The following is a 27,764-nucleotide window of genomic DNA, read 5'->3' on the forward strand; positions in this document are numbered from 1 at the left end:
GTCTCAGCAGTGCTGAGCACCAGCACATCCCGAGTGTTTGCACGGTTAGGAAATCCAGTCCTTTCCTCTTTCCTTTCCCTCTGCTTCCACCACAGCTCCGGGTTTCCCTCGCTGAGCCACCCCTGCCTCCCAGCCAGGTGTGCAGCCTGAGCATCGGGAACAGAGGGTCCTGCATCCCTCCAGGCACGGTGGGAGACGGACACGCTGCCCAGCCCGGAGCGAGCACTCCTCTCCTCCTGCAACACCATCAGGGAATATTTCCTGCATTTTTGTCTTTCCCAAGTCTCTCTCTTTTTTTTTGTCTTTTTCGCTCTCTAAAACTCACCAGAACACCGCAGAGAGGATCAAACCCCATTAACCCTTAACCACCCAGCTCACCCCTGCAGCCCGGCGCCGACGTCCCTCGCTCCCCACCTTCCCCACAAGGTACCACCAACCCCCCACGTCCTTCGCAGCCACTTAATCCATCACCAACTTCACAAAGCCGGGCTGGGGGAAGCGCTGGGCCAGAGGAGCAAACAAACGAGGTAGGAATAAAGCCCGGCTCTCAATGCCGGACCCCGCGCGTGGCTGGGGGTTTATTTCTTTCCCTACTTCTCCTCCGATGGACAAACCTTTTTCTTTCCCCTGATTGCATTTCACTTGCAGCCCCGTAACAAAGCCGTCACCTCCGCCGCCACTCCGCTCCAGGGAGACGAGTTACAATTACAAATTGCCACCACAATTAGTGCTACTTCTTAGAGAAATTAGAAAAGGGAGCGGGAGGCTCGCGTGCGATTGATTGCTATTCATCCTGCTTTACGGTGACCTTGCTCTGGAGACGATGATATTCCTTCAGCCTGGAAACCGGGATTTAAAAAAAAAAAAATTAATTGTAAATTAACAGTAATAACACACATTTCCTTTCAATTAATTTAAGCAGAATGAGGGGGCGTGAAGAGCAGGCGTTTGTTAAGGCCTGTACAGTTTAATTATTTTTTTTTCCCCCACAAGATAATGTAATTAATTTATCTTAGAGGAGTCGGGGGGACATGGAGGATCGGGGAGAACAAAGCAGTTAACAGGCAATGGAAAAATTAAGAGCCCATTATGTAAATGCAGAGTGTTTTACAGCCCTGGAGTTGGGGGGGGGGGGGGGAAGGGGTCTGAGAAATAAGTAAAATAACGAGGCTGGCTGTGCTGGGGAAGGCTGCAATTAAGCAGGGCTGGTACTGGGGGGGCTGGTGGCACCCCACCGTTCAGGGGGAGCTTGTGCAGGGGGCTTGGTTCACCCCCAGAGCCCGAGTGAGGAAGGGGAAGAGCCCTGGGGTGCTGGGGGCTTTTGCCCCCCATCGGGGAGGGTCCTGCTTGACCGCACAGACCTCAGCGAGTTGATGTTGATGAAGCCAGTGGCATCGGCAGGCTCGTAGTCCCCTTGCACGTTCATGCTGCGGAGAGAAAGGCACTGTCACTGCGATGGGATTCCCGGGAGGAATTGGGGCTGCCCTTTGGGAAGGGAGAAGATGTGGGGGACCCCAGACCTGGCTGCTCTCAGCTGCTGCTGCCCCCTCATCCACTGGTGGCTGCAGGGGGCTCAGGTCAGGGTCCCTGCCAGCCCCCAGGGAAGGGCACATTGCTCAGGAGCAGCTGTCCCCAGGCTCCACAGGCCCTGCCAGAGACACAGCCCCAAATTTCCGTCCTTGGTCCCTCATATGCATCAGCACCCTTCCTCCCCATGCTCTGGCACCACATAGGGATGTTCACCCTGTTCCAGAGCAATCCTACAGGTATGGCTGTCCCAGAGCAGGCTCTAGAAAAGGGATGGGATCCCAGGCAGGAAACACTGCCCCAGGCATGAGCAGGACTCCAGGCAGGGACAGCCCCACACTGGTGTGGGGGTTTATGGACCTGGCAGCTGATTCCTCGGTGCAACACTGAGCACATTCCCTTCCCCAAGGCAGCAGCCACCCACTGAATCCCAACTCTGACAGTTTCCTACATCCCCAAAACACACGGCTCATTTCCCAGAAACCACAAACCTTAAAGGAGGAAGTAGAGGGAAATAAAGAAGAAAAGAAGAAAAAAAAAAGAGTTTACAATGATTTTACCTCCCCTGACGAGCTACAGAAAAACCTCTGTGCTTTTATTTTTGCTCATTCGAGTGGTTCTGACCTGCTCTATAATTACGTTACTTTCTACCTACTGTGCAGAGGCATTTCCACACAGCTCTGCCTCTCACAGCTTTCTCTCGGGTTCCTGTGACGCCGTCACTCAAAGGCTTTCAAACCAGCGATGTAGAAATCAAAAAGAAAAGGAAAATGGTTGGAGATGCAGGGAGAATAAGTGCCCCTGTTTTTCTCTCCCTCTCTCTTTTTCCTCCATCCCACCCCCCTCCCATCCTCCTTTTTTTTCTTCCCTCTTTTTTTTTTTTTTTTTTTTTTTTAATACTTTATTCATTTAATCTCTCCAAGTGAGAGTGCGAAGCATAATGAAGGGTTGGGACGGATTATTAGGAGCTGTTGATTTTGAGGGGGAGGGAAGGGAGGAAAAAAAGCCAGAGAAGAGAAAGAGAGAAGATAATTTGACATTTACTCCGACTGATCTAAACTCATTCGGGTGTATTTATGGCTTATAAAGTGTTTAGAGAGATTGAAAGGGGTTGAGGGAGGGCTGAGAGGGGAGCGAGCAAGCAAGAAAACAACACGAAGAAAAAGGGAAAAGCAAGAGGGGGAAAAAAACAATATTGACTCGAAAACATGGCTCGTGCTTCGGCTGGGCCCGTGGTGTCACCTGTGCCACTGGGAATGGGATGGGATGGAGTGGGATGCAATGGGATGCAACAAGGTGGGATGGGATACTGCAGGGTGGGATGGGAGGCTCGCTGTCTCCCCTCCTGTCCACGCTGACCTCCCAAGCTCCACTCACCTCACTAGCTCCTCATTGTAGAGTGACCGTGGGGACTCCCTGCCCAGGATGTAGACCTGGCCCTTGAAGACAGAGAGGTGGACGGTGCCCACCACCGACTCCTGCGAGCGTCCGATGCACTCCCGGAGGAACTCACACTCAGGGCTGTGCCAGAAGCCTGAGGACAGGAGATGGGGTCAGCAGGGGCTTGGGGAAGGCCAGAGGGGCCTGGGATCCCAGGTGGTACCCCGGGGCATCCTAGGGTGGTCCACAGGCTGAGTCTTGCAAGGGTAATTTTCAAGGGAAGGGATACAGTTGCAGGACTGGGAGAGGAAATGAGATGCTCAGACACTCAGGTTCAGCCATGAGGGATGGAGACCTCACGTGTTTCCCTTCTCCTTGGTGGCCCTCAGGATCTCACTGGGAGAAGAGGATGGAACAAACTAGAAATGGGCCGTGGGGCCATCGTTGTTCCAGCTCTGCTGGGCAGGGCTGATCATGGAAATGAAAAGATTTGTTAAGGAGGTATGAAATTGCCACTCAAAACTCACCATTTTGGGAAGGCCAGGTGCAGACAGACAGATGGACACAGAAATGGGGGGGGGATCAGCTCCCAGCCCCCCAGGAAGGGGATGAGCCATTCTCCCCTGGGATGGGCAGAGAAGGGATCTGCCCCAAGGGGCCAACCCCAGCCCATGGACTCTGCTCAGGGGGATGCAGCTCCACAGCAGTGCTTCACCCCCCAGCAGCTTTGGGGAGGGAAACCCACTCAGCAATGGGGGTCCCAGTGGGGCAGTCACCCCAGTGGTTCCCATTCCCTATCCCAGAGGGATGCAGAGCAGAGTGCTCCCCCCAGATCACACAGCCTGGGCTGACACGGGGGCCGCATCGGGCTGTGCTTTGGGGCACAGGTGTCTCAGCAGCCCCAAGTGGGCTCCCCACCTTCCCAGCCCCGCCAAGGTCAGTGAGGCTCAGCTTGTCCCTGCTGCTGCTTGTGGGGAAGTTTGACTTGCTCCCACTCTGGTCCCAGCATGAGGAGCTGGTGGGACACAGGGAACCAGTGCTGGCACCCCTGGAAAACACCATCTAACCCTGCTCCAGTGGGGATGGCAGCCTCTGGCAGCCCAAATCCCCTGAGCTGAAGCCCAGGCTGGGTGTTGGGGTGATGTGCAGTCATACCACGGCCCCCCAAAACACATCCTGGGGGAGCAGCTGTTGGCACTGCAGGTGCATGGCGGGGCTGTGGTCCTGCCTGCCGCCCCCATGCCCCCTCCAGTCCCTAAGCAGGGTTATTAGCCAGGGAGTCCTCGGAGACCGGGAATAAAGCCTGGGAGATGAAGAAGGAGATAGAGGTGGAGAAAGAAAGAGCCCATTCACTGCCCTCCGGTCATCCCCAGGTTTTATCTCTCCCATCTCGCACCGGTGCCCTCTCACCTTTCCCTTCCCAGCTGGGCTCTGGGGCCAAAGCCATTAAAGAAACAAACAATTTCTTTTGTTGTTTGGCCTCGCCAGCCCCTGAGCAGGGCCGTATCCTGCAGCCTTGTCCCCGGGGTCTATGTGGCCCTGCTCCAAGGCACAGCACCACAGCCCTGCAGCCCCTCACCACCAAATCCACCTCCCTGAACTGACCCTCCTCAGCTGCTCCACCATACTATGGCCGGGGGATTGGGGACCTCTTCCCAGGGGGTTCAGGGACCCCTGTCCTGAAATCAGCACTGCCATGCCAGTAGGAACCCCGACTCCAGGCAAATACACTCCTTTTTTTGGTAACCACCCTCCAGGTACAACTCTTCAAATATCAGGATGGATGTAAAAATCCCTGTAAAAATAAACCCCAGACACATTAAAATAATAACCAGCTGCTTGAGTCCTGACTCTGACAGCTCCAGGTGGGAGAAAGCATCCCCCCCCCCTCCCGACCCCCCACTGCAGACACTGGAAGCGATCCCCCCTTAATGACCTTCCCACCATCCTGCCCTAATCACGGCGCAGGCAGGGGGACAATGGCATTTCCGCACCTGGGAAGGACGGGAACTGGCTTCAAAGCCACCCCTCCACAATGGGATCAATAGGAACAGGGGGAAGATAAACACTAATTCTCCTAAAAACTGGACGAGCTGCAATAATGAGGTGTTAAAGGAAGGTGAGCTTGAAAGCCTGGCCTCCGGCACGGGGGACCCAGGGGACCCACGGGTGCTTAGCGTTGGGGTTGTTCCTTGGATTCAGGATGGGCTGACAGGGAAGTCTAGGACCAAGCTGGAAATCCCTGGGGATTCAACATGTGGAGCCAGGGAAACAGCAGCCTTTGCCTGGCAGAGGTGGGGAGGGAGAATTTAAACCATGCTTCCCTGAGTGGCTCTTTAACCTGGTGGCTGCACAACAAGTGAGTGGTTAGGAATAAACAAACAAACAAACAGGTTTATGCCTGAGCAACAACAACAAAAAATAGTCAAAATAAAGGCAGCCCAGGTCAAAGTCTAATAAAAATGGCCAGAGGCAAGAATGGTACCAGAGAATGAATGAGGGTAGGGGCTGTGATCCAAGAGGAAGGTGACAAAGACCTCTGTGGCCCCTGTCAGGCCCTAAAATGTGATTTAAGCAGCAAAGGGGCTCAGGCATTAAATGCCAGGTGCTGAGAAAGATGCAAGAGGGAATGTCCTTGGAGGGGAAGGTGACAAGCACTGGCACCAGAAACTGCAGGGGAGAAAATAGCCTGACCTGGTCCTACTGGATCTGCTGCTGCCCAAAGCCTGAGCTCCCACAGTCAGGTTATTTCCAGGGTATCTTCCCATGGAAGATCCCATAGGAATCACGCCAGCCCTTGTGGTTAGAAACATCTGAAAAGTGATGGGAGGAGGAGCTGGGAGGCTGAGAAATCAGGGCCTGTAGACAACAAACGATTGGCCATGGGGCAGGAATCTCCCTGGTGTGGGGCCTCCAGGGATGACAGCTCTGAACCAAGCACCCAGCTGTGGGCAACAGGGTTTTGAGACCACTTAGGGCATTTTGGGCTAATCCTACTTCCTTCAATTTAGCACCAGGGACTGGGGTCGGGGTGGATCCATGGAGCAAACACTGAGCTGCGACCTCTCAAACTCAACCCATGATCTGGAGCTGCGGCTGCTCCACAGGAGGAAGGACACAGGGCTTCACTGCTGTCCTTCACTGCCGGGATGAGCCGGTATCCTCTCATCCCTTACAGCTCCCAGCCCTCTCCAGGCAGCGCTGTCCTGTCCCAGACCGGGAGCCCCAACCCGCAGTGCCCCTGTGTGGGCTGTGCACCACATAGCACAGCCGGGACCCTCCATCCCCCGGCACCTCGAGAGTCCCCTGTGCCACACTGCCAGCTTCAAATCCTGTGGCAGGGTTTGAAGTTTGAAGTTTGGGTGCCCCATATCGCAGTGTGCACGAGGCAAAGGCAGAGGTGGATGGGATTGGAGGGGAGAGCTGGGGAAAGGTGACACGAGAGGGGACAAAAGGATGGTGAATTACATCTGAATGTGCTTGTTGGGATGAAGTGGTGGCATGGGGCTGGGAGAGATGCCATGAGCAAGCCCTCATGGAAGATGGCATTGCCTCCCAAAGGCAGGCATGGCACTCCCTTGGCAGGAAAGCATGCACAGCGTGGGGTTTTGCTCAGCCCAAACACATCTTTCTCCCCAGGAGCAGCCTCAAAATCCACACCTGGACCTGAGTTTTACAACCAGTGGCACCTGCAACCTCCAGCAGCAACGAGGGAGGAGGAAGGCTGGGAGGCTGTTGCGGTGGCAGGACTGGACTGTACGTACCATTGTACACCAGCTCCGAGAATTTCAAGGAAAGCCCCTGCTTGATTTTCCGCACTTCCCGATCCATGGTGAAGGCCTCGATATCTAAATGCGCATGGTATAGGATCGTTCCTGCTGGGGTCTCATAGATACCTAGCCATTTTTCCAGGCAGGGGGAAAAGCAGAAAAAGAGAGAGAAACGAATGAGACCAAAACTGTCAGCAAATGACAAAAAATAATGACTTGGCTGACAGAAGGAGCCGTGGTCGAGCGCATTCAGTCTCAGCTCGCTGTAAAATGCATCTGTCATTATATTCATGCTGGGGCCGAGACAGTCCACTCCGCACCTTGCGGAGAAAATTTCTAGATTCCCCTCTTTGAAGAGGCACTCTGACGAGGCTAAATGACAGGGTTTGGGAACCGATCCCCCCACCCATCCGTGCCCAACGGTCTGCAGCTGAAAACCTGTAATTAACAGAACGAGCGGGGCACAGGCATGGGGAGCGCAGGGCCTGAAATACCCTCCTCTCCCCTCGGCTGGCGAGAAAGGGCCCCGCGCATCCGCTGGGAAGCAATGAGGCTACCTGGGGGCTGGGAGGGCAACCTCCTTTGGGGTTGGCAGGGCCCCCCAGTCCCTTTCTCCGGCCCCCCCCCCCCCCCCCCCCCATTGCACAAGGCCTGGGGATGGAAGATGCTTAATTATTTCAGCAAGCTGCTCCTTTGTTCCAGCCGTTCAGGGCTTGTTTTGTGCATGATGTGGTTGTTTGGTGTTTAAATACAAGTATGGACATCCAGTGCTCCCATCCGTGTTGGATGCAGGTAGAAATATCAGGGGGAAATGCTGAGCTGGTTTGGCAGTGAATATGTGATGGGAAAAGCTGTAACCTGTCCACAGGCAGGGCTGCTCCACCAGCATATCCCCGTCCCCTGCCTGCCTACAGGGATGGTCCCTTCCCAGTGCTGGGCATCTGCTATGACACACTCATGGGAATGGCAAAGGGCACAAAGGAACCCTGTAGGAAATTGTACCCTCTGAAAGAGATGTGCCCCCAAACAGCCCCAGCCCGAAGAGAGGCTGAGGGGAGCCCACAGGGCTCAGCACTTCACCAGGCTGTGCTCTCTCAGTGCCCTGGAGAGTGGCACAGGCTCAGCATGTCCTGTCCCAGTGTGGCCACAGTCCCACGGACACAATGGGAGCCACAAGCGCAGCCGCCCAAGCCTCTTCCATCAGACCTCATCCCAAGCAGCATCCACGATTTCAGCATCCTGCAGACACATAACAGGATCCGACCGTCCCAAAGGAGAGCCAACCCCACCTCCCCAGCCACCCCAGTGATGCTGCAGCCCAGTCCCTGGGGCAGCTCAGGTGTTCACCAAACATCCATTCCCTCAGGGCTGTGGGAGCAGACAGCCGAGTTAACACCAAACGCCAGCTGTCCCCATGGGCACGGCAGGGGCACAGAGAGCTGCTCTTTGTCCCCTCCAGCCCCTGACTGTGGAGCTGAGCCCACCACTAACACAACTAATATTCCCTCTCCTTCCCCTTAGGAGATGTTAAAGCCATTTTAGACTGAAGATTTGGGTACATGCCTTGACCCCCACCTCCTGCCCATCTGCGGGTGCTGGAGGACAGGACCAGAGAGTGTCAGCTGGGGCAGAGGGGAGGGCAGCTGACAGCCACTCTGCAGCCTCGCCGCTGCCGAGGAGACAAGAGACACCTTCAAAGTGACACTCACAGCATCTCCAAGTGTCTATTTTCATCTCCCCATGTTTACAGGAAAAAGACAGAGGTGTCAGCACTGCAGCCCAACGATGCTTCAATCACCCCATAATTACTGCTGGGGAAGGGGGGACCGGAGCAGGGGGGATGTGGAGGGGGGCAGCCAAGGAGACAGCTGCCGCTACTTAAAATTTTCTAATTTGTAACCTCGGCTGTCACTTCACCTCCATCCGAGCAATTTTGCTGCGCTGAGTGCAGGCTGTCACTCCCGACGTCATCGTGGGACAGGAAGGGATGTGGTGCCTTCCCGAGGGCAGTGCTGTGCCCATGGGAAAATGCTGCCCAAATGTCTACCCCTGGTCCAGGGCCGGGGCTGAGCCTGGAGGCAGAGTTTGGCTTGGTGTGTGTTCATTGAAGGGAAGGGGTTTTCCACTTTCCTCCTCCATCAGCTCAGCGCATCCAGAGGAGGAAAGGGAGAAAGGAGGAGAAAGCCAAGGGGAGGAAAAGCCCCAGCCGACGGCAGCGCTCAGATTTTGGCAGCGGCCGCCACCCCTCCTTCCCTCTTCCTCCCCACTGATTTCATTTACTCCACTTAATTAGCCCCCCTTCGGAGTTAAAAAGATAATTTGATAATGAGGATGTGAAAGGGAGGGAGAGGCAGGGCCGTGCTCCTGCAGCCCAGAGCCCCCGGCCCAGCCGTGCCCCCCGACCGGCTGGAGCGCGGCTCCTGGCACCCTGTAATTAGCCACCCTCCTCCCACTAAAACAAATATGGCAAAACCGAGTTAATGGGGCTTAAAAGGCTGGTGCGGGTGCGTTCCATACACCCCTCGCCCATTAGGCCTTAACGAAGTTCAATTAGGAGCTTAGTAAAAATCAATGTAAATGAATTTTTCTCTTCTCTGACTTCCTGGGACTGGAGGATGAGGGAGAGAAGGCACCTTCGCTGCCACCTCCATGACAGGGAAGGCTCTGGCCACGCTGCTGCCTGCCTGTGCCTCAGTTTCCCCTGCAGAACCCCAAATCTGTGGGGCCACTGCACACTGCTGGGATTTAAGGGATTGTCTCCTCCAAGCCCAGCTCCCATCTCCTGCACCATTGATCCTAAACCCATTTTGGGTCCAAAATGCTCCAGGCAGGGGTAGGGTCACCGGAGAGATGGTGCAAGTACCCACAGCACCCTCCTGTTCCGGCCTGCTCCCATCCCAGCTCTCCATCTCTCCCACAGAGCAGATTTCTGGGAGGTTTCTCTTAATCCCAAGAAGCCAACCAGGGGCAGGATCCTGCTCAAAGCAAGGGGGGAGACTACCCCAAGGTCTCATCCCCACGGGGAGCCCACCCCAAGGTCTCATCCCCGCAGTGCTGTCCCCAGAACCCCTGCTCCTCCCGCGTCCGCACAAACACGGCAGCGATCGCTCGGCGATGTCACGCAGGAGACAGACGTGACAGTTAAATGGGGTTTAGAGAAATTATTAAATGCTGGAAGGGTCACTAGAGCCTGTCAGTGGCTCTTAAAAAAATAAAATAGATTTTGACAAATTACTCAGCATCCTGCATGCAAATGCACAGGCTGGCGCGTGCAGGTTGGGGTTGGGGTTTTTCCTGCCTTCTTTTGGTGTTAATTTGATTATTCAAACCAAATCAAATGATTTGGGGATTTGTTTCTTGCCTTTTGCAGTGGATGCCGGTGCCCTGTGGTGGGGAGGAAGACCGCAGGCTTAGTCTTACCAAGATATTTGCTGTTGTCCTGTGCAGAGGGCAAGTTTAAAGAAAGGAAGCATCTAATTAGGTATTAATGAGATTTAAGACAAAAGATTTGGAGTAAGGAGTTGGGAAACGATGCTGAGCCACCTCCTTACTTAGTTTTGCACAGGGCAGCTCTCTGCCTCCAGAGGTTTCCAGTGAAACTGATCCCAATGGAAGATCAATATTAGGAGTTATGGCCTCAAAAATGTGTAGATAAATCAAATATTCGCTTTTTTACAAAAAACCAAACAGTAGCTTGCATCAGCTTCCTGTGGTTTGTACAGGTATTAGAGAGTCTGGCACCATCCAGGACCTTCCATGAGCATCTCCCCACACCAGCCCACAGCCTGGTGCGTTTCCCACTGGGGTCAGGTCTCACTGGAGGCACTGGGACCCAGGGCTGGTGCCAGCAGTGGCAGCGAGTGGGCAGCTACTGTCATTAGAGAGCAACAAGAAGGCCCTGTCACAGGGAAATCTCTGCCAAAAACTGATGGGGACGGAAAGGTTGAGGGCTGCTGGTGTGACCTGAACCAAAGCACCCCAGGATTACTGAGCACCCACCATATCCCACCAAAAAGTGGTTTTCCCACTTTTTTATCTTTTTAGGGCAGGGTGGACTCACCTCTGGACTTCATCCCAACGAAGCGATTCTCCACGATGTCGATGCGCCCGACCCCATGCTTGCCCCTGTGAGGAGAAGGGAGGCTGCAGCAGTCCCAGAGTGGGACACAGGTGGCTGTGAAAAGTGGGTCAGAGGGGTGGGCAATGGGGAAAAACCTCCAAATGACAGCGGGCCAGCCCCTGAGCAGCACTGCAGACCGTCAGTAGAGACCTCAGATAAGGGACGTGACAAGGAAATTGATTTTTCTCTCCACCAGTGCCACAGGCAGCTGTGGCACTCAGGCCACTGGAAAATAAACTGGGCAAGGAGACAGGACATGCCACAGCTATATTCCCGAAGTAATTTTAAAACCATTTAATAACCATTTAAAAAGTGAGCTACATGGAAAAGTTCATTCCCATCCACCACCAGGAGGATGAAGGCAGAGACACAGAGGAGGCTGGCCAGGCACTGGGTGGTACTTAGGAGGAGTGGGTGCCCTCATGGGTGCTGCTGTATTTTTGGGAAAACTCCTGAGGATGGCTCTGTGCCAGCAGCAGCAGAAGGCAGGCACGGGGTGGCACAGGAAAGAAAACCCCAAAGAAGCTGCTGCTGTGGAGACAGGAGTAGAAAAAGGGCAATGAACCTGGCCAGCAGGTCTCCATGGCCCAAAAAAGTCAACTCTCCATGCAAAAGGGACACTGAGCCCTCTCAGGGAGGCAGGGTGAGGCAAGATGTGAGAGCAGGGGGTCCAGGACTGAGCTGGGACAACAAGTAAAGGGTGCCCTGCAGTGGGCAGGGCAACTGGGGCACACAGGCAGCCCAGAAAGTTTTCAGAGGGCTTCTTAATCCTCTTCATGCACAGTGAGCAAAACCCTGGGGTATTTATACCCTCGTGCTCCTGGCTGTGGTGCCCAGCTCTGCTTCCTGGCATTTATGGTACAACTGGGACAAAACTGGGACCATCCCATCGCTGACCACCATCCCTGGGCTCATCAGGACGTGTCTTCTGCTAGCATCCTGCTTCCACCCCACCCTGGGTACCCTGGGGATGCTGCCCTTGTCCCCTCTGCCAGCCGGACAGGCTGGCACTCACGCGATGTCGTTCAGGTACACAAAGAGCTCCAGGGCTGAGGAACGAGTGGCTCCATCCCCAGTGTTGGTGACCTTCACTGGGACACCTGCAGAGGCAGGGAGAGAGGACGGGCAGGATCAGCCGGTGTCAGGATCCCCCCGGAACATCATTCCATGGGCGTTAAATAGATGTGACAGATATGAACTCTAAATAACTTCTTAAAAAGGCATATCCAAGCTGGTGCGAGGGGGAGGTGAGGGGAGGGGGACCCACCTCGGGAGAGGAGCGAAATAAATAAATAAGAAGGGCCATAAAAACGTCACCCCCCCCTTTTCCTCTCTCTTCTCCCTCTCTTTTTTTTTAGGGCCTGTGAAATTGCAACCAGGCCCTTAACTAATTGAATTTCACGCTCCGCAATTGTCTTACAGCGCAGCACCTTCTGTCCCACCAGCCCTTGCCGGGGAGGGGGGACAGAGTGACAAATGTGTGCTCCCCCTCCTTCCCTCGCCAGCATGGGGGGTGTCTGGGGGGGACCCCCACACCGGGGCACGGCTGCTCGCACACGCACACACACGCACCCCGCGGCGGGGTGCTCCCCGCCATGAATTAATTATTGCACCTTTTCTTTTTTTCCCCCCCCTTAAATTTTTTTTTAAGGGCGCCGGGCAGGAGCAAAGCAGAGCGGGGTGGTGGGGGGGATGCTGAATAGAAAGAGGCATTTTTCTTTAGCGGTGTGAAATGAGCAATAAATGTATTAGGAAGCTGACAAGGGGGCTGTGGGGCCCACAAAGAAAAGCGGTGCGGAGTTGGAGGCTAATCCCCCCTCCATCTGCCCTCCTCATTACCATTTAACGAACTATCAGTTGCCAATCAGCCTCAATGCCTCCCTTTCTAGTCTTTATTATATAGGCGCCTGCAAGAGCCCTGTCTAGTGATGGGGGCTGTCAGCTCCCCCCCACTGCCTCCCCCTTAAACCCCCTATTTTCCAGGGGTTTATAAACTCAGTTGTAAATTGCTATTAAATGTAAACTCGCGGCAATAATGAACCTTAAGCTGCTTCTCGGCGCAGGCCCCCCCACCCCGCGCCCTCCCCTCGCCCCAGCTCTTTCTCTCCGCATCCTCCACCGGGATATTGGCCGGGGTCCGCTCGGCGAAGAGCCGACGTTGTCGGGGCTGTTGTTGCTGAAAGCTGCTTAGCCTTTGAAATAGTTAATAATTAGATTAAAACTTCAAATAAATTAACTAGGGGCTGAATGGGCTGCCGGGAGGGGGGCTGCTCCTTGCAGGGGGATCATTATAATGGAGCAGGGAGGCTGGCAATGGGGAGGGGGTATCCCCTCCCAGCGGGGTCTCCCCCCAGCCTGTGCTAGGCTCGCCACTGCTGCCAGGATGGATGGTGGCACGGGAATGGCCGTGGCTGGCAGAGGTGGAGATGCTGCCCAGTGTCCCCTCTTCAGTGATGGCTCCGGGGCTGTGCTCTGCCGTGTGTCCCCAGGGATGTAATGGAGCATCCCTGTCTCCTTTATGATAGCATCACTCCTGCTGGAGCGTCTCCCCAGCTGTTACACTGGCCAGCATCACCTGCATGTCCCCAGAGCCACCTGTGTGCCACCTGCAGGAGAGGCGACCCTGTGCCCACTGCACCTTGATGGTCGGTGAGGGGGCTCAGACCCCTTTCCACTCTCGGGGGGGTCCCAGAAAGCCCCTGAGATCTAACCAGACCCTCTGCACACCTCAAAGAGCCCTGGTGTGCTGCAAGCACCATCCTCAGCCCCGATGTCACGAGTCAGGGCTCACCCACCTGCCCCCACCCTGGGGATGCTCCCAGGTGCCAGGGAACCCCAGGTCTGGCTGGGAAGTGAGGCTTGTCTTGGGGGCCCAGGGACGAGGGTCTGGCAGCAAGGAGGCTCTTACCCCTCTCAAACTTGATCTCCAGCACGTCTGGGGTGTCGGGAGAGTTGGCCGGATCACAGGTCTTCGTGTAGAGCCCGGGAGGAGCCTGGTTCTGCAGGGAGAGGGAGAGAAGAGGGACAGTCAGTGGCATTGCCATGGCCAACACTGCTGGCAGCCCGAACCCTGGAGCGCACCCCCCATCCCAAAGCACAGGACCAGCACAGCACAGCACCGGCGCTTACCGGGGGCCCCGGGAACAAAGGGGTTGGCAGAATCAGCCAATTTTTCCCCTCAACTTGATCTCATCTTTTCCTCCAACGCCCCCACAGCTGGAGGCGGGATGGCTGCGGAGAAGCAAGTCAGGCAGGGAAAAGCAGGACGCTGGCAGCGAGCGGCGGGGCGGGCGGGCGCCCGCGTGTCCCCGCACCACGGCCGGGCTTATTCGGCGCTGACCGAAAAAACTAATGAGGAGGCCTGACCCCAGCAGGTGCTCCCGGCACACCGGCTCTTTCATGGTGTCCCCGGGGTTAATACACACGGGCGAAAATAGAGCAACAAAGCAAAAACCCATTTCAGAGCACATCAACCTTTATGTATATTTTTTTTTCTGAGATTTATAGGGAAGAGGCATTTTATCTCCATCAGAGGCAGGCCAGCAGAGGCTCGGGTGCTGATGGTGAATTGCTGCAATTGAAGTGCGTGCCAGAAGAAGCGAGGGGAAATATAATATAAAAAAGCTTTCTGTCCCGGAGAGCAAATGCTTTGCAATTTCACGTGGCCCCTCGGCACTCACCCATGATGCGACTGCACAGGCTGACCCCAAAATACTTTCAGATCTGTGTTTGCAAAGTCCTGTCTCCAGAGGGACTCCCCACCCAGCCACAGGTCCAGGAGGTGGAGGGGGAATGGAGGCACAGAGTGCCCAGGGCATGTGCAGCACCATGGAGAGTCAAGCAGCCTTTTAAAGGGTGGCAAACTGGTATTTCCCTGCCAAGCCCAGCTGGACAGAACTGGAGCTCTGGGCATCTCTGGGCAGTGGGGCCCTGCCTGCACGCACCTGCCCAGTGCCTGGGCCATGCTCTCCCTGTTCTTCTTTTCCTTTTTAAAGCCCAGACTTCTGCTCACTTAATCAAATCATGGAATAATTTGGGATGGAAGGGACCTTTAAATGTCCTTTTTCCTCCCTTCTCTTGCTTTCCAACAAGGAAAAAAATGATAAGGTATAAAGCAAGTTAGGAAAAAAAGCCCCGTAATAATCCAACCAAAAGTGATTGCTCTAAAAAAAAATTTAAGCTTTTTAAAGGGAAAATTAATTTCTCTACAGAAGAAGTTTTCATCAAAAATATTTCCGGACAGGCAATAAGAATTTTAGTGAAAACTTCCATTTATTTTGGTCCAAATGTATTTATATTTTCTGGATCACTGCCAGCACCTGAGGGAAGCCCACACAGCTGCAAGCACCCCATCCCACCCTCCACACTGGGGGGGGGTACCCCTTGCCTCACCCCAAACCCCGGAGCACACATCCCAACACCAGCCACAGCCAAATCCTGGGAATACAGACATAGCTTCCCAAGCACTCACTGCAGCACCCCCCCTCAGTTCCCACTTTATGTCATTTTTGCCCCTTTCCCTCGTTTTAAGGGAGAGGCGCTGGCAGGCAGGCGCATCTCCCCTGTGCCCCCACGCACAGATTACACGGGCTGTGGATTTCAATTTTATATCGTCTGCCCTTTCCTAGCCCTGATCACACTTATTAACTAGATGAACCTGTGAGAGATGATGAAAAACTTTGAGTTCAAAAGGAAAAGATGGAGGGGGATGGGAGAAAAAATACGGGAAAGTATTAAAAACTCTTTACTAAACATTGGAAGTCAAAGTCAGGTAGTTTCCAATTTTCCGAGCCAACTATGAAAACCCCTATTAAATAAAATAACTAAATAGAAATAAAAGTGACATTTGGCTTGCATTCCATCATTACGGTGCGAGCCTGTCCTCTTTTTATTCTCTCTCCTAAAAGCACAGTTCAAATGACAAATAGTTTGTTGCAGTGTATCAATGCCTTCTATTTATCCCTCCCCGCAGGGGGGCTAGTCCTGCGATGTCATCTTTAAAGGGGAGAGAGGAAAAAAAAAAAAGGGGGGAAAAAAAAAAAGGAAGAGTGTGTGGAAAGTGAGAGAGGGAGGGGGGAAGAAAGAAGCAAGAAAAACGGGGCAAGAAGAGAAGAAATTGGAAGCAAATGGTCCATGAAGTAAACCATGATGCAGAGCTATCGATGCCGCAAATGGTTTATTCATCCGGCTGATATTGTTGTGCCCGGGACTGAATGAACTCTTTCAGAGTGCCATATGAAGTTAAAGCAAGTAAATTTCTATCTTTCTCCACATTAGCTGCCTCATTGCCCTTCAATCGGGCCTCACAGAGGCAGAAAATAGCTCAACCATCTGCTTTCAAATCCCTGCGTTTGGCAGGTCCCGAGGGTTTGGGGAGGGGAGCCCGCCGTGCCTGGCACCCCGGATCTTGCCACGGCCACCTTGTGCCCAGCACCGCTTCCCGGGCCGGGGAAGGGGACAGCAGTGACAGAGACAGCAGTGACACCGCGCTCCAGGAAGCCACCTCCCAGCTCTGTCACAGGGTGAGGTGCCCGAGCAGAGGATGCTCAGGGATGGGGTCAGGGCACTGGTCAGCCCCATTTCCAAGCTGGTTTTGGGAAGGGAGCGGGCTTGGCAGAGCCTGGGTAGTGGGGATCTTCCCCGAGAGAAGAGGACAGGTGCTGGGTGCGCCAGGGTGGGTCAGGATGGGTGCGGGTCAGTCCGTGCTACCTTCAGCTAAAGGCATGAACACCATCCCGGTGCCAACCACTCTCCGGGAGGCAAAGACCCCACGGGAACCCGGCTCTGCAAAGCCTGACCCACAGACACCCCTCTGGAGGACACCAGAGGAGGAGCGGGACCCCCTCTCCACCTTCCTCCTCCTCTCGGCCCCTCCGCGGGCACGCGCCAGCCCCGCTGCTGGAGCCGGCTGCGGGCACGGGGCTCCAGCGGCTCCGCTCCCTCTCCGCCAGCCCTCCTTCCCCTCCTCGCCCCGGGCTGTCTAATTAGAGCTGATGGATAGTTTAAATAGCGGCCGGGCGCGGTGATCCGCTGGAGCATGAACAGCGCAGGCAGGGCCAGCAGGACCACGAGCGCGGCTCGGAGCGGCCGGAGATGTGGCGCTGTCACGGGCAGCGCCCGGCCGCGAGTCCCTGTTGGCAGCTGGAGCTGGCGGCGCCGTGGATGAATTGCTCCACACCACCCACCCAGCGGGAGGTTTCACCCCACACGCCCATGGATAGCGGGCTGGGAAAGCAAGGAGGGCTGGGCGAGCTGCAGGCACGGGCAGGGGACCCGAGCTGCAGGGGACACCCCGAACCTCTGCCGCCAGCACTGCGGCTGTCTAATTGCTCCTTTATTGCTGCCCCGCGACGTTGTCCCCTCCGATGCCACCCTGAACGGTCCCTTCCCCTCTTCACGCTGGCAGCAATTAACGCGCCGGGAGAGGCGGAGGGGCCGGGGCGGCGGCAGAACCTCCCCGCACACACGGGCGGCCCCGCCGTGAAATTTCCAATTAGGCTGCAAATATACGAGACGCCCCCGGCCCCGTGGCTGCCGTGCTGGCACGGTGGCCGTGATCGATTACCTTGGGGTTCTCCAGGATCCCGGCTTCATAGCTGCAGCAGGCAGGGAAGGAGAGAGAAATCACTGCAGCACCTGCAACTTGCAACCCCAAAACCCACCCAGACGAGACCCCCGCTCCCACCCGCCCCGTGAGGATGGACATAAATACACGTTATGGGATTTCCAGGGCATTTTAGCAGCAAGCCTGCAAGGAGAGCCAGGCTTAGGAGAGCCCAGGAGATGGAAGCTGCCGCATGGAATGTGGACAACTGGATAGAAAAGGAGGATGGAGGATTTGGAGTTGCCCATGGTCAGCATACGGTGGGGCAGCCTGGGACAATGGATTGCAAAGGGCTGTTCTGGACATGTAGGATGGAGGGGACTTGGGCCCCAGACCCTGGGTCCTCACGTCATAGGACCTCCTCACCCGCCCCGCTCCTCACCTGATGTGCATTAGATTCTCATCCATGCTCCAGGGCGTCTGAGGTGTCACAGGCACTGGGATCCCATGTTTCTGCCGGGAGGAGAGTGGGGGTAAGACAGCCTGCAGGGAAAGCCAGCCCTCACTGACACTGGTTCCCAGCAGGAGCAGCCCCAAAACCACGAAGGCACAACCCATGGCCACCAGCAAGGCAGCACAGAGCAAGGTGGGACTCCTGTGTTCCTGACCCTGAGCAGCAGCTCCCACCACAAGGGCCACCTCAACAGGGACATCAGGCACACAGTGTGGCTGAGGGGACAACGGCTGCCCCAGCCCTGCCACAGGCTGAGAAGGGGCCCCAGAGCACCCCATGAATCCCAGAGATGGGGACACCAGCACAGACGTTGTCTACTTTTCCTAGGTCCAGGGCCAGGATGGTGTAATGCTCTCAGGTATGTGGTGGGATGGCTGGGGTGTTCTTTGCAGGGCCAGGAGCTGAACTCAATGATCCTGTGGGTCCCTTCCAACTCAAGATGTTCCACAATTCTATGATTCCCCCAGCCAGGCTTCTCAGCAAGGGGAAGTGACACAGGGACACAAGTCCTCAAATCCACAGGATGCTCTAGAGCCTAAAGAGGGCTAATGCTCTGTCATGGGGGGAGAGCAATGCATCCCCACAGCCTCATGCAAACACGTGGTGAAGCAGATACATCCCAAGCAGGCGGCAGTGTCCCCCTGAGCCCGGGCACCTCGAGCACACCATGCCCAGGGATGTGTGGCCCCACACCGGCTGCCTCCCTGGCACGATGCAGCGCAGAGCCCGGCTCCCTAACAAGGTCACCAGCGTGCTCATTTATCCACTGACATTTCAGTGGGGGAAATTGCCTGTGAAGACAAGGTGAATTCGTGGGGGAATTAGCGGGAAAGGTGACGGCAGCAAGCTGACAACTGGAGCCAGTGGGGACATTGCCCACCCTGCTGAGCCACTGAGACACGATGTGCTGGCTGTGGGACAGCCACGGCAAGACAGGGATGGAGACAGCGGCTTCCAGTGTGCCTTGATGTGTCTGTACAGCCTGGACATTGCTGGGCAGCTCTGGTATTTCAGTGTCACCACAGCAGGGACATCAGTCAGGGGCTCAGCCAGGAACAGAGGAGCAGGGGCTGAGTGGAGGTTTCTTGTTTGCCAGGAAGGGGGGAAGGAAACGCTTGTGGTTGTTACATCACAGCCCTCAAACCATCACCTGAGGTGGGAACAAGGTTCTGAGATCTCCTAATGTTGCAGAGGGACTGACTCAGCCCTGCTCCTGGGGGGACATGGCCTCAGGCTCTTGGGTTCTGATTTGCTGGTCCCCCACTATCATTCCAGTGTAGAGCCCACTGGAACCCCCCAATATCCAATCTAGACCTCCTCTGGCACAAGTTAAGGCCATTTCCTCTTGTCCTATCTTGTACTTGCGAGAAGAGACCCACCATTGGCACACCCATCTCACCTGGAGTGTACAAATCCATCTTTCAGACCTGAATACCCAGAGATCCTGAGCTGACTCGTGTCCTCTGCCAGCCCTCTCCTGCCTCTGCCTCCTCCTGGCAGCTGGGGAAGCCAGTGCTCCCCAACCCATCCCCACCCCATTTCAAAGAGCATCCTCCAAGTCCAGACCCAACATCTACTGAGCCTAGGCAGCCGTGGCTGGAGCCAAAGGTGCCAGGACCAAAGCGGGATTTTGTTCTCAGCATCTGTCTCACCTGGCTCTGTCTGTGGCAAGGCTAATCCTGGAGCAGCATCCGGGAGAGCTTGGCTGTTCTCATTAAGGTGTGTGAGGATGAAGCAGCCACTGGCAGGGATTTGCTGCCAGAGCAAGGCTGGCTCCAGCCCCTGGGCAGCAAATCCATGGCAAGTGCTGTGCCACGGTAAAACAGATCCTCACTTTCCCTGGCACTAATGGAGCCCCAAACATCATCATTTTACAATCCCCCAGCACCAAGGTGAGCACATCCAGGTGCTCAAAGGACCTGGCCATGCATCTCCCTCTCCTAAGGATGAAAAAGAAGGGAAACCACCTTTTTTTGTAACAGATAACCAGAGACTGAGAAGTACTAAAAGCCTCACCCCACAACCTTTTGCTCTTGGAACAGGGCCCCCAATCCATTTCATTTCCCTTTCCCCCCCTTCCAAACAAACAAAACAATCCCCACAGCCAAACAAAACCCCCAAACCCAAAACACATGTTCCATTTTCCATATAATAAAACCACAGTGCTCTTAATAACTCCCCTATTTGACAATTTGTTTGGCAACATATGGAAAGCTCTCGTAAACTCTCCCCTTCATAATACAACGGCAGATGGCAAACACAATCCTCAACACGCCGCTCTCTCCCAGCAGCCCTAAGGGGCTCAGAGGGCTCCTCACCCCACGCCACATCCCTCCAGCTCCACACCTCGCCTTCCCAGAGATTACCCAGGCAGCTTCGATGGCAGCTATTTAAAAACTGAAGCAATTTTCTGGTTTATGCACAGAGCTGACTTTTCCCTTTTGATTGATTGAGCCGAGTTGTCAAGCATTTCCATGAAGTCGCTAAAAAAGAAAGGTACCCTGGTGGGCACATAAAAACCCGATGCAAAACTTCTAATATGTTTTATTGTAACTTGTACTTCAAAAAGGAAGGGACAACAAAAGTGAATGTATTTGCTTTGTCTGTTATGCAAGTCAGGGAGTTGGGACCCATTCCCTTGGAAAGCAGGTTACCATTAATAGCCAGGTAATTATGAGGCTTTTAGAAAGGAAAGAGAAAAAAAAAAATAGAGGAAAGGGGGAAAAAACCCTGACCAGGAGGCTGCAAGGTGATGCTGCAAGGATGTTGTGCAGGATGTGCTGCTGTCACCCGCCAAGTCATGGTGAGCATCCTGCGGTCACCCTGAGCATCCCGTGGTCACTCCAAGAATCCCATGGCTACCCTGAGCTTTCACAGCCACTCTGAGCACCTTTTGCTGCCCTGGGAATCTTGTGGCTACTCCACACCAGCTCCTACCTTGGCATAATCCATCAGCTCACGGCGCCCAGGGAAGCGCTGGTAAAACTCGGGCAGCCTCCATGGCGCGACAACCTGGCAGGAGAGCAGGAGCATGAGATGAGAAGCCCCCATCCCTCTTGTAGGCCCTGGGTCCCCTCTGCCCCCCTGCCAAGGAAGCCAAGACTCACAGGGTGTTGGTCCCCCAGCTGAAATTTAATCTCGCAGCACAAGGTGGGAATAAACCAAACCCCGACCCTAACCAGGCATTGGATGCAAGGGGGAAGCAGGCAGCATCGATTATCCAGCAGCTGCCTTGGTACTGTTTCCTCTGTGGCCTTGTGGTGTTTGGGGTAAAAATAGGTCAATTAAGGATCATTACAGCCCCCTGAAATGCCAAAACGTTGCTGCGTGCAGCTGGTGGCTTGTTAAAGTGAGGCAGGGCCATTTGCATCGGTGTTAAAACAGAATTCCCACCAGCTGGGGAGAGGCCAGGAGCCTGGCAGTGGGGAGGCGGGGGATGGTTTTGGGTGTCTTACCTTGATCTTGGGACACAGGGCGTAGCAGGTGAGCTCAAACCGAACCTGGTCATTGCCCTGAAACATGAATGGGAGGCACTGAGGGGTCACCCCAGCCCCGGGTGTGGCAACACACACACGCAGCCTCTGAGGAGCTGCTTGACTCCACTCACAGCTCTCCTGGTGATATTGGAAACCTTGGACACAGAGGGCAAGGATCCTCTATCCCATGGGATCACTCCTGGTCCCTCTCCGTGGCTGGTTTGAACCCCAAACCACCTTTCCTGTAGCTCCTGATAGCTGTGTGTTCAAACCAGATTTGGGTATTTTTCCCCCAAAGGCATCAAAGGACACAAAACGGAAGAGGGCAAGGTGGGGGAATGACCACAGCGAGCAGAGGGATGCAGCAGCTCATAATTAAATAGCTCAGAACCTCCCTTTACCTTAATTGGCCCTTGCTGATTAGGTCCCACTAATGAGTCCAGGTAGATGGGAAGGAGCAGGAGCAAGGCTGGGAATTATGAGCACTTCCAAGGGAACAGCACTCACTGAAGCCTATTTTCCACCTGCACCAAGGGGCGCAAGGATCCCCAGTTCCCTCCCATCGGCCTGGCCCGGAGGATACATTTACACGCGGGCTGGGATTCCCGAAGGACTATTGCACACAGGCAAGTACATCCAGCAGAGCACTCATTTCCCTTACAGGCCCAAAACACGTCCATCTGCTCCGGCAGCCGGGACACCCCAGATGGTCCCATTTAAGACTCCGCAGCCGGGTCGAGTTACCCGCAGTCAGTCCCTGCCTGTGCCCGCGGCTAATAGCTTGGGGAGGGCAGCCACCGAGGGTGCCCCTGCCAGCAAGGACGGCTGGTGGCACCTGGGAGCAGAGGGGACACTGCCGCACTGGGGATGTGTTACTCCAGGGCACCTCTGAGCAGGGGCTTTCAAGAGAGGCCTGCTGGGGACGGATGAGATGGACGGAAAGGGGTGCAGGAACCCGACTGCAGCAGAAGAGAGAGTTATTGTAGTCATGTAGCCCCCCCAGCTGCCCCTCTGCCCCATCTCCCGGGTGCCGGCATGTCCCTCGGCAGTCTCCTGGCTTGCATTTAACATCCCCCTTCTAGCAGAGTCCCCACCGTGGGGACCCCAAACCCGTTGCTATCCCCCCAGGAGGTCACGTTCCCTTACTCCTGGGCACGGGCTGTGGGACGAGGAGGGAGAGGCACCCGGCAGGTCCTGGGTTCACCCACTGAGCCCTCGCCTGCCCCAGGTGTCCCCGCCCCGGGCTGGGTAGCGGCTGCAGGTGCCAGGGGCGACCCACGGTCACGTCTCGCAGGTCCCACGCCCCCACCACGCTCCCCGTGGGGGATTCCCCCTGTCCAGGAAGGGGCTGGCACCGAGCATCCCCTTTCTGCGGTCTCTGGCTGCCTCTAGCGGCAAAGTGTCCTCCCTGCGGCCAGCGGGGCCAGCGGGGATGGGGACAGGGACAGGAACAACCGCGGTAGGGAGCGGCACTGCCGGGATAGGGACAGGAATGGGGACAAGGACCGGGAGAGCGGGGGATGGGGACAAGGATGGGGACAGGGACCGGGACAGCCAGAACTGGGGACAGGAATAGGGACAGGGTCTGAGACAGTCGCACCTATCCCAGGATGCCCCTAACCATTCCGGGTTGTGCTGGCTCAGTCTCAGCCGGCTCCTGGCCCGGGAAGCCGCAGCCTTTTGAAATTACTGGCAGAAACGGAGCGTTCAGCTGTGACTGCAGCCTTCCCAACAGCGAGACGGAACCGAAATTGGGCACAGAAATCCCAGAAGTGAGAAGGAAGTGTTGAAACACGGTTGAATTTTACACAGTCCCCAAAAAGCACCCACAGCACACCCCGTGCACCCCTCCTGGCACCCACAGCTTGGCCTGTAGACTCACCAGCTCCCCCATCCAAGCACCTCGAGCCATCCCTGCCCGGTGCCCGTGTCCCCCCTCACCTTGCCCGTGGCCCCATGGGCGACGTACTGGGCTCCCTCGCGCTGGGCGATCTCCACGAGCTTGCGGGCGATGCAGGGCCGTGCCAGGGCCGTGCCCAGCAGGTACCGATCCTCGTAGAGCGCGTTGGCCTGGACCGCCGGCCAGATGAACTCCTCCACGAACTCCCTGCTGATGTCCTCGATGTAAACCTGCCGGCACGACAGGACATTCCTGATGGGAGCGTTGCTAAGGGGGGAACCCACTCCTCTGGAGTTTTAGGAAACATGCAGTGAAAAGTCTCTTTGTCTCCCTTTTCCTAAATGCTGCTAAAAGGATTTGGGGCAAAACCTCTGGAGAAGGGATTTCTCACTGGCACGGTCCCCTCTCCAAAGGATTCACCCCCATGGTGGAGAGCAGAGGGAACTCAAAGCCCCCAGAAGCAGGGAGGGACACTGTTACCTTCTTGGCCCCCAGTGCCAGTGCTTTCTTTCGTGCTGCCTCAAAATCTTCCTTCTGCCCAATGTTGGCCTGGAAAGCAGGAAATCAGCAAGACTCAGTATGAAACAAGATCACAAAACCCAGCGCAAGCCCAGTTTCACACAGGGCATCATGCAAGGCATGACAGAGCCCATGCTGGCTGGGCTTAAGGCTACCCAGGATGAGCAGGAAGGGAGTTCCACCCCCCGAGACGGATATCTCAGGGCCATGACCCCTTCTGCCAAGCCCCTTGGCTCTGTCCTGATTCCCTGCCTTCATTAGCAGAGGGTCATTAGCTGGCAGGGACAGGCTGTGCCACACAGGGCTGGCAGCTCAGCAGAGCAGCAGCGGGCTGGGCCATGGTTAACCAGAGCGAGCAGGGTCACCGCACACACCAGGACACGCCTTGCCCACCCAAGCCCCCCCAGACCAACAGCTCAGCACACCCTCCACCCCCAGCCCCTGGGGACAGGGTTCCTGTGACAGGGCTCAGCTCAGAGCTCACCAGGTAGGCGACAACGTCGTAGCCCTGCTCCTTCAGCCACACCAGGATGCAGGAGGTGTCGAGCCCCCCACTGTAGGCAAGGACCACTGTGCCCTTGGACTGAGCCATGGTGCTGCCAAAGCAAAGGGAAAGGGGGTCATGATGCCACCAGCCACAGCATCAGGAAGGATCAGCTGAGCCAAGAGCCCTCCCAGGCTGCCAGGAGCCAGGGCAGCACTGGGACAGTGTCCAGGTTATGGCTCTGAGCCAGGGACAACACCCTGTCTGTGCACCAACCTGTGAACCCGGTGGCGGCTGGGCGATGGAGGAGGCCAGGGCAGCCACGAGGGCTGTTTTGCTCTTACCTTTTCTCTGTGCTGGCAGAGCACAGCCTGCCCCACGCTCTGCAAGTGCCCTGCAATGCTGGGAGCCGGGGCTCAGGCGCAGGCGCCCGGCTGTGGCAGAGGCACAGCTCAATGCCTTGCTCTGGCACGACCCGGCACGTCCCGGCCGTCTGCAGAGAGCTGCCACCGGCTCAGCCCCCAGTGCCCATCAGCACTGCCTGGCCTGCACTGGCTGCAGGACTGCGGGGCTTGGCAGCATCACCTAGAGCCCAGCCCAGCCCCAAGTCTAATTAACGCTCACGGGGCATTTGTTCTAATTGCGCTGCACGTGTTTTCTGCCAGCACAAAACACCTACGTGGGGATTCAGTGCCCCTCACCCTCCAGCCAAGGATATCGAGGACTTCAGCCAACAACAGGAGATGGTGAAGGACACAGAAGCCTGGATCTCAGGAGAGGGTTGGGGGTCCTGGGCAGGAAGGGGCTCCGGACTGTCCCTGCAGTCGCTGGGCCAGGCTGTGAGTCCCAGGGCCCCACGAAGAGGCGATGCCAGCTGACCCTTGGCCGGGGGAGGCGGATAGCGGAGGCGGCCAAACCCCGTCCTGAGCAACTTTCACACTGCTGCTGCCAAGTCAGCACAATCCTGCTCCTGCAGGCCGGGAAGGCGCCGGGCCGGGCCGCTCCAGGCTGGCCCACCCAGCACCTCTCCCAGTGGGATGCGGTTATGCCGGGGTGTGCCGCAGCACCCCGGTCCTGCCAGCGCGGTGTGGAGCCAGCACCCCACGGGGCACGGCGTGGAGCCAGCCAGGGGCAGGCTCTGCCCCGCTGCTGTCAGGTTCTTGCTGAGGAACAAAGGGGTCTGGCGGGCCCGTAGCCTCCCTCCGGCTCCCCGAGCCTGCCCGTGCCCGTCAGGCTGCCACGCAGGCAGCGCCCGGTGCCCAGGCTTGTGCAAGCAGCATTTCCCTGCTCGTGGGGCCCTGTGGCTGTGCCAAACTGGGTCCCTGCCAAGCGAGGTTCAGCCGTCCCTTCCTCACCGGGGCATTTACAGGAAGGCAGTCGCAGTTCCCAAAAGGGCCCAACCCAACCCTGACGCTGTGCCTGCGGCTCCTTTTGAGACAACTTCCCTCCTTTACTCCTAAACTCTTCCCCGCCGTGGCCACCAGCATCGCTGTTGCGGTTGCCAGGCTGAGTAAGCACCTCTGAGACCAGGCGCGCTCGCTCTACGAGTGGCCCAGCAGTGCGATAGGGAAATGCCTCCAGCTCCTGCCTGCTCAGACACGTCCCAGTGTCGCAATGCCCGAGGGGCCTGGGGGGCACCTTGCCCTGGAGACGCGTCCTGCATCCCAGAAAGGGGGTGGGGCCACCAGCATTCCCAGCTCTGGAAACAAGGCTCGTGCCAAGCCCGCCTGCCCAGGAAGGGAGAGCCCCGAAGTTTCAACGTTCGACCGCAATAAATCAGAGCAAACAAAGCTCAGTGAAGAGGAACGCGGCGGGACTTTCTCAGCCCTTATTATTATTCCGTAGCAATTTCCGTGTGAGTCGGGGCAGGGATTTTACTGGAGAGACTGGAGCTGCCCTACACCAAAGGAACACCGTGCGCTCGGTTTTAAACCCAAGAAATAGATATAAAGAGGGTGGGGAATAAAAAGACTGGAAGTTTGGTAAAGAGAAGAACTGTCTTCGCCAGCCGGGCTGGAAGAACAGGCGGGCTGCTGCCTGTGGGCTGCAATGAGGCAGCCAGGAAAGTCAGGGACGGGCAGGAGGGGCAAGGACAGGGGCAAAGGCAGTCAGGAGAGACAGGAACAGCCTTTCCAGCGATTCGTGCAGCAGAGGCATATGCTCACTAGTACTGGGGTTTTCCTCACCATCACTCCTCCAGCTCGTGGAGGTCCCATCCTGCCCTCCAAAATCCCCAGAGCAGAGCAGAGAGAGCACAAGGTGGTGCCGGCTGAGGTCTCAGTTCGCCTCCCTGAGGGCGGCTAAGGGGAACCTCAAGGAAATGGGACTCTCTTGGAAGCCCCCCCCCATCCCAAACTGAGCTAGGAAGGGCTTGACTGCAGTGTGCACAGCGCTGGGAAGGGGCTGGCACCCCACTGCCCTGCTCCAGCACCCAGGGGTGGGGGACACCCGTGGGTGGGTGGAAATGGGACAGACAGGGTGAGGGGACATCCCCCAAGGCAAAGGCCACTCTTTCCCCTCTCCCCCCCATGCCGTGCCCGCACTCACGCACTCCTGGTGTCCGGCTGCCCTCGGTGCTCTGGTCCGGTGCCTGGAGCATCCTCCCCCCTCCTCCTTCTCCTTTATAACCGGGCGTAGGCAGGCGGAGCCGCCGCAGGACAGTCCCCCCTTGGGCACGGTCCCCGGGAGAGGTCCTGCGCTCCTCCTGCCCGCGGGGTGCCCGGCAGAACGGGGGGAGAAGCTGCCCCCGGGCCGGGATGGAGCCAGTGCCCAGCCCCAGCATGGCTGCTCTGGGTGCTGCCACTACTGTCCCCCCACTCCTGACCTCCTCAGCAATCTCCACAGAGCACCCAGGGGTGTCACTGGGGGGACTCCACAGACTCACCTGCCCCCAAGGAGTGGGACAATGGGGGCAGAGAAGAGACAGTGCTCTGCAGCACCTGACTTTCCTCCCTGGACCAGCAAGAAGGGGGAAGGTTGGATTTATTTGCACCTCCATCAGGAGGCGATGCAGGAGCCAGGGTGGGCAGGAGAGGACAGGGCAGAGGGTTGTCCATGGAGCCAGACTCACCTTTCCTCCTCGTACATGCTCAGAGCACCCCAGACCCACAGCAGACCTGGCTTTGGAGGACAGGAAGGCTCCATCCCAAAGGACAGAGATTTTTAGGGGAATGTCAGACAGGTGCAGCAAGAGCCAGTTCCAGCGACAGGATCTGACCACAGAAAGTTCATGGCCACCATCAGCCTCTATGGCCCAGCCCTGGTGACCGTGGGCTCATGTTTCCTGGGGCCAGCACCTCCCACCCCACACCATCAACTAGGACTGAGACAGTGCTTTGGGAGCAGTCTCCATCTTCACCATGTGCAGAGAGGCCACATCCTGCTCTTGCTGCTTGAGGGACTTGACACCAGGGCAGGATTGGAGCTTCAGGGGCTGGACATTGGCCTTCTGGCATAGCCACATCCAGACAACCTCCCTTTTATGGTCCAAGGCCAGGCAGGGAGGTGTCCAAAGCCCTGGAAATTCTCCC

General features: G+C 56.5%; 1 protein-coding gene across 1 annotated transcript; it reads right to left on the reverse strand.

Moving 5' to 3' along the window:
- Window positions 1–720: 720 nt before the first annotated feature.
- Window positions 721–26,826, reverse strand: ASS1 (argininosuccinate synthase 1). The gene is made up of 15 exons (XM_082295086.1): window positions 26,782–26,826; window positions 24,235–24,346; window positions 23,712–23,780; window positions 23,273–23,461; window positions 21,311–21,367; window positions 20,793–20,867; window positions 17,784–17,854; window positions 17,363–17,393; window positions 13,706–13,796; window positions 11,813–11,897; window positions 10,738–10,802; window positions 6,672–6,803; window positions 2,905–3,061; window positions 1,362–1,427; window positions 721–839 (listed from the first exon to the last, which is right to left on the reverse strand). Exons 2-15 carry the CDS (start codon window positions 24,340–24,342, stop codon window positions 785–787), a joined length of 1,251 nt encoding a protein of 416 aa, XP_082151212.1. The 5' UTR covers window positions 24,343–24,346; window positions 26,782–26,826; the 3' UTR covers window positions 721–784.
- Window positions 26,827–27,764: the final 938 nt, after the last annotated feature.

Source organism: Coloeus monedula, assembly GCF_965178545.1.
Source record: "Coloeus monedula genome assembly, chromosome: 21".
In the NCBI taxonomy this organism is placed as follows: domain Eukaryota; kingdom Metazoa; phylum Chordata; class Aves; order Passeriformes; family Corvidae; genus Coloeus; species Coloeus monedula.

What these genes read in the sequence shown, in the direction of transcription:
- ASS1 (XM_082295086.1), bottom strand. Translation starts at nt 24,342, where the DNA reads ATGGCTCAGTCCAAGGGCACAGTGGTCCTTGCCTACAGTGGGGGGCTC. An exon ending in ACGACGTTGTCGCCTACCTG is followed by an intron (nt 23,781 to 24,234) that starts GTGAGCTCTGAG and finishes CCTGCTTTCCAG; the next exon opens with GCCAACATTGGGCAGAAGGA. An exon ending in GAGAATCTAATGCACATCAG is followed by an intron (nt 17,394 to 17,783) that starts GTGAGGAGCGGG and finishes TGCCTGCTGCAG; the next exon opens with CTATGAAGCCGGGATCCTGG.